General features: G+C 44.5%; 1 protein-coding gene across 1 annotated transcript in view; it reads left to right on the top strand.

Annotated features, from left to right (window-relative positions):
* The first annotated feature begins 348 nt into the window (after window positions 1-348).
* Window positions 349-6680, top strand: part of KCTD17 (potassium channel tetramerization domain containing 17) — a 34473-nt gene continuing 28141 nt past the window's right edge. Inside the window, exons 1-3 of the mRNA XM_018552309.1 lie at window positions 349-734; window positions 2190-2298; window positions 4377-4462. Of these exons, the coding sequence (XP_018407811.1) occupies window positions 516-734; window positions 2190-2298; window positions 4377-4462 (414 nt within the window). The 5' untranslated portion in view covers window positions 349-515. The remainder of the gene's footprint in view (window positions 735-2189; window positions 2299-4376; window positions 4463-6680) is intronic.

A 6680-nucleotide genomic window follows, 5' to 3' on the forward strand; every position in this document is an offset into this window, starting at 1 on the left:
GGTTAGCTCCCCTGCAAGGGTAAGTTTTTGATTTCCCCCTTCTTTAAAGTAATTTGAATTAGCAGCTCGTGTTCTCTGCCAGGAAGGTGACACCGCTAAGCTTTTCTTATTTCTTGTTCTCCTGTTTATACTCTGAATGTACGGGGCATCCAGGATGTCGCAGATCTGTTTGAGATTCATGGAAGGACCAGAATAGCAGTTGCTACTGACAAGCTTGCTGTCGAGGTGAGAAACATGATCCAATGACAGATGGGACTCGGAGAGGTTTGTGACTAGAGTACACCTGCGGTGACAACATATCCCACGAGAGAGGGTGTGGTGTACAGAGACGACAGCAGCGACGAAGAAGAAAGGATGTAAACGATGAAAAAGTCATTAGTCCCAGAAAAGAGAACGCCTCCGGTACGGCGCCAGGGCACGGAGTTCTCCAGGAGCCGGAGTTTCTTGGTCTGTCTTAACATCTGAGTAATCTCACAGAGCTGTTTATCGGAAATCCCGAGGTACCAGAGAGCGGCATGTTATATCAGGAGACAGAAGAGAAGATGATGCAGGTGCCACACTGTATCGCTGCTGCCGGAGAGATTGGCACACAGCGGGCGGTTTGCGAGGGGGGGAAGTGGGTACGTCTGAATGTAGGAGGCACGGTCTTCCTCACTACAAAGCAGACTCTGTGCCAGGAGCCCAACTCCTTCCTCTGTCGCCTCTGCCAGGAGTCCCAGTTGTTGTCTGAGACGGTGAGACACACAGGCTGCATCTTTCTATTATTACTCTGCATTCCATCCTTTTCTGACACCCAGTCATTTCACTCTCACTATGGGGTAAAGATACCTTGGAGGGAATTGATTCAATCTGAAGCAACTGCCCATAGTAACCAATCAGCTTCTCCCTTCAGTTTGTTCAGATAAGCTTTGAAAATGAAAGATTGAAGCTGATTGGTCCATGGGACACTGCTCCAGATTTTGTGAGAGGAATTTATCAAAACTGGAGCAGACAGAATCTGGAGCAGTTGCCCATGGCAACCGACAGCTTCTATATTTAATTTTCAAAGCTTAAAGAAGAACGCCAGGCAATGGAAACATGAACGCTTGCAGTGGGGCTACCGCTGCGCTGCAAGGGTTAACTGCTCATTTTGGTCTAGGGCCGGGGTAAGCAAACTCCGACCCCCTAGCTGTGGTGCAACTACAAGTCCCAAGAGGTGTTGCAAGTCTCTGACAGCCACAGGCATGACTCCCAGAGGCAGATACATGATGGGATTTGTAGTTCCACAACAGCTGGAGGGACAGAGTTTGCCTACTCCTGAAGAAGATATACCCACCTTGGTCCTGTGGCGGTCAGAGCTCACCTCACAAGGATCAGGTGATCATATTTTCTTTATTTTAGCCCCTAGGCCACGGGTGGGAAAACTTGGACCCTCCAGCTGTTGTGGAACTACAAATCCCATGAGGCATTGCAAGATTCTGACAGCTACAGGCATGACTTCCAGAGACAAATGCATTATGCATCATAGGAGTTGTAGTTTCATCACAGGTGGAGGGCAGAGTTTGCCTCAGACCAAAACAAGCGGTTCATTTTTGCGTTTGCCTGGAGTTCTTCTTTAACTGGACAAACTGAAGAGAGAAGCTCATTGGTTACTATGGGCAACTGCTCCAGATTCTGTCTGTAAAAACATTTCCCCCACTCTGCTCCAGGTTTTATAAATTTCACTTTCTTTTCTGTCTTCTGCTTTATCCCACATTTGTCTTCCTCATTCAGGGCCCGTTTGCACCAAACACAGTGCGTTCTGGCCGGAACGCACTGGATCGCATTGCGGCCGGCTCACTTTGTTGTGGGGTGGGAGGGGGCGTGGCAGTCCATTGAAGTAAATGCAATGCGATCGTCAGCACGGGAACGCAAGGCGCATCAATGCCTGCCTGCCGTCCGGTCAGAAAAAATGCTGCAAGCACTATTGTTTCTGACCGGACGGCAGGCAGGCATTGATGCGCCTTGCGTTCCCGTGCTGACGATCGCATTGCATTTACTTCAATGGACTGCCACGCCCCCTCCCACCCCACAAAAAAGTGAGCCGGCCACAATGCGATCCTGTGCGTTCCCACCGGAATCGGGCCTTTGTGAACGGGCCCTTAATACCCATAATGTTTTTAGTAATCCTCCGGGTCACGCCATGCTTTTCTCTCTCACACTCTCTTTAGGATGAGACAGGAGCCTTTCTAATTGACAGAGACCCGTCTTACTTTGGTGCCATCTTACGGTATTTGCGATACGGCAAACTGGTCATAGACAAGAATGTTTCCATTGAAGGTAATTTTTCTATTTCAGTGCATGTGTTTGTTACAAGGAATCTTTTGTGAAGCAAAGTGCCCGTGGGAAAAGTCTCAGGTGAAAGCTGACTTATAGGCTGTGTAATAGTTGCATAGCAGTGATGTTGTACCCGCTTGCCTGGCACAGGTATGGCATAGAATGACAGCTGTCGTCTAATGATTCTCCCTACAGGCACATCGATTTGTGAAATATCTCCTTTAAAATAGAACTGAAGCCAAAACTTAGGATTCCCATTGGAGAGATTTTCATACACTTCCTGTCAGATAGTGAGAGGAAATCCCAGGTAGTCAGCAAGGCCCAAAGAACTATGGTTCCCAGCAGGGAGATTTTCATTCACTTCTAGGGGACCCTAGTAAAGCTGATTTTACTTACCTGATCCTCAGTTTCACCAATCTCCCTGGGCTGCTAGGTTGGCCCCCACAGCCTCTTCTCCCCTTCGCTCTGGCGGTCTATGGACCACTGATGTCATCATGTCTTATGTAGATATATTGAACTGATTTAGACGTGAGGACACTGAAGGACATGGGGACGGCAGGTGACATGTGACTATAAACATAACATCATATTACATAATTTAAAGAAATAAGACACGCACACAAGAATTGGCAAATATTGGCCGTGGCATTTTATTGGTATAAATAAATCTATTATAATCTTTATTAACCATGAATTGAAATCAACCAACTATTAAATCTTTAAAACCAACCCCTTGCCCAGTCATTACAACTCGAGCAAATCAATCACTTAAGGGTATAGTCCCCCTCACTGATGAGGTGACAAACCACATAAAATACCGCGACTAGGGAGAGAGGGAGGGGTCTTGCTGAGCTGCGATTCAGACAACTGGCATTGACTTCCCTGGGCACCTTCCTTATATAGGGTGACTGTAGAACGATCTAGAAATCTTCAAGGAGATGTTTTCCCTCCACCACCAAAAAACATTGGTAGCCCCCGCATTCCCATGAAAATGGGAATGTAATGGATAACCTTTATTTACATTCTGACATCGGGAATGGGAGAAGAACACCCTATCACCCCTCAAACACCCAATCTGACAAAGTGCACTGAGGCAAATGTCTCAGTTTATATGTTGGCCCAGGCTTTGCATTGTATCACTTCTTCCCAACATCGTTCATACTGCCCCCAGACAGAGATTTCAATTGTTCTTCTACCACAAGCCTTTGGGAAGGTGTCCGAGCAGCAGCAAGTCCTAGATGCTCTTCTGCATTCAGCATCAGTCTGAACATGTTACATTGCAATCAGTTTTATCATTTCTGTAATTAGCAGATCGTCATTCATTATTTAATACTTTGTTCAGTAACTGGAATGATAAATATCTCTTCATCCTTACCTATCTGCCGCCCTCTATGATTGGACTTGGCAGCCCTGTTATATAACATAATGAAAAATGGAGGTCAGGGCGTCATCACAGATGCTGAAGGCAACAAAGGAAGAGTTTGAAAGCAGCACTTGAGGGATTAATTGGACTCCTGCACAGCATCAGTTTATAAGGCCCATGAAGCTGCCTCACGTCATTACTTGAATTTATGCAATAAACTGGGTAAAATGAACAGCTCAGACAAGCATACTTAAAGTAATCCTCTCCTGGGGGAACTATGGGCTTTGCTGGCCTTTTTCTGAAACTGTTAATTGCCTGGCTGTTATACTTAAAGTCCAACTCTGGGAGGGAGGACAAAAAAAACCCTTGTAGTGCCCAGACCCCCCTTCCCCTGCTGCACAGCAAGGGTTAAATGCTTATTAACTGTAGGGGCAGAAGAAGGGTCTGCATTACTTACCTCACGGCCCCTTTTACACAGGCTATCTCATTGAGTCCACCTGACAGTTTTATTTATCATTCGTATGTAAACGAATGGGCGTCCGTTTACACCTAGTTACCCCAGACTCTGGCCAGGTCCGGAAAAACAAATGGAACAGTGACTTAGCATACCGAGAACAGTATATGTAAAATAAATTTACAAGCAACATTTGCCTTGAATATTTCCATAATTTTTATCACAGTAAACTCTTATTTTAACTTCTATCTATCTACCCACCAGGCGTTTTAGAAGAGGCCGAGTTTTATAACATTGCTTCACTGGTCAAAATAATCCATGAAAGGATGGACGAGATTGAAGCCAGTAAGGTAAAACAAAAACAACAACACTCAATTAGTTTATGCAGAACATTTGTACTTACAATATATATATATGAACACTTGTTGCTAGAGCTATAACATCACATGCTTGTTCAGTTTTCTAAGTTAAGCTTTTCAACTGGAGGTCTGGCTGCCAATTAGACTATAGGCTACTCTCTTGGAGCAGTGGATGGCCTTTACATAGGAAAGGACAGACATTGCAGCAGACATGCACAGGGGGAGCAAAGACTGGCTGGGAAAAGTTTGAGGAAGATCTCAGCTGATTAGTGAGAGGCAAATATGAAATTTAGAAGGGAAGTTGGGGGAGGGTGTCAGGTCTAATAAGGTTAAATGTACTAAATATACAGCCACTTACCCAGATAATGTTGACACCAAGATCCATCTCCTTTGCAGCCTGATTCCTGTCAGTGACTGTCTAGTAGAGGTGCTGATGGCTTTCATGTTCCTTCGCCACCAGGGATCAAGAGAAAAGCAAGATGGCAGCATCCATACCATGTTTTCCTTGTTATTTACTAGTGTGTCAGCATACCCATAATCAAGCTTATGACAATTTCTAAGGTACAGAGGGCATATAAAGTGTAATTTATTAGGGTCAAATTGAGGAGAATAAGTATAGGTTTTATTTAAAGCAGATCTCCAGGATTTAAAAAGTTAACCCCTGCAGTGGGGCTACCCCCCGGTTTTGGTCTAAAAATGGAAGAAGATACACCTACCTATCCTGTGACCGCTCACCTCTCTCCCCATCCACTCCTGCTGTGTAATGTCCCTCGGCATCCTCACGTCTAATGCAAGTGAATGGACCTTGCATAGACGTGATGATGTCAGTGGTCCTTAAACTGCGAAAGTCCGGGGGAGAAGAGGCAGCGGGGACCAGCCTAGCAGCCAGGTGGGATTGAGGCTCAAGTAAGTATATTTCCTTTATTTGAGCCCCAAAATGATTTGTTTATGATTAGTAGCCCCACTGCAAAGGGTTAACTTTTCAAAATCTTGGTGGTAGTAAATCGTATATGGTAGTGTAACTGGTGCTACTAATATCTTAAATAGTAATGTCCCAGATTTCAGTACAGCAAATAGTCACACCAATAACTACCCTGCAGAACTTTGAGTGCCCCCCGAGCTAGAATAGCCAGTTTTGCAGTATTTTTTTTTAGGAGCCAGTCACTCATATACAGGTACAATTAAAGTGACACTAAACTCAGGAGTTAAACCTTAAAAATACATTTTACAGCTCTTAAATATATCAATTATTGCTTCAGGTTGGTCTTCCTGATTCAGAGACCTAAAATTCCTGGTAACATAAAATACAGCATTCAGTAATGTACTATTTTCGTAGCATCATTGACACTGGGATATGACCGATATTGATCCCAAAAGCTTACCAAGTTTGTTGTATTTTTCAAAAAGGTCTAATTGACATTCTTTGTATGTGCTAGTGCTTTGTTTAGTGTGCCAGATGCATTTAGAATGTGTGAAACTTGGTGACTATACTGGAGTGCTGAAGGTTGTATGCTTGGCAGTGTAATTGGACTTGAGTCAATGCCACATGGACACACGCTCCCATTTAGCTTGAGGGAATTATAGAAGTGGTCTTGCCTTAGTCCACCTTGGAAAAAATTGAAGCAATAGCCAATGAAATGCACTGCCTGTCCAAAAAAAGTCACACACTCTAATATTTTGTTGGACCACCCTTGGCTTTGATTACGGCATGCATTCCCCATGGCATCATTTTGATAAGCTTATACAATGTCACAACATTTATTTCCATACAGAGTTCCATTCATTTTTCACCAAGATCTTGTAGTGATGATGGGAGAGTCAGACCACTGAACAAAAGTCTTCTCCAGCATATCCCAAAGATTCTCAATGGGCTTTAGATCTGGACTTATGTCAAAACGTGAAGTCTACAAAAGCTCGGGTGTTTTAAAGGAATTCTAAGGTTCCAGCATATACTATCCTGTTATAACACATATAGTATTGTAATAGGAATACCGTATATACTCGAGTATAAGCCGAGTTTTTCAGCCCATTTTTTTTGCTGAAAAGTGCCCCCCTCGGCTTATACTCGAGTCAGCGTCTCGAGCTGGTCAGGTTTCTTCTTACTTACCTCGCCGCGTCACTGCTGCTCCGGTGGGCGGCGCTCCGAGCGGGGTCATCTGGCAGTCTCTGGGTCCTAATTTAGGTGGCCGGAGACTGCCAGATGACCCCG

This window comes from Nanorana parkeri, unplaced genomic scaffold (assembly GCF_000935625.1).
Source record: "Nanorana parkeri isolate BGI_ZX_2015 unplaced genomic scaffold, ASM93562v1 scaffold83, whole genome shotgun sequence".
In the NCBI taxonomy this organism is placed as follows: domain Eukaryota; kingdom Metazoa; phylum Chordata; class Amphibia; order Anura; family Dicroglossidae; genus Nanorana; species Nanorana parkeri.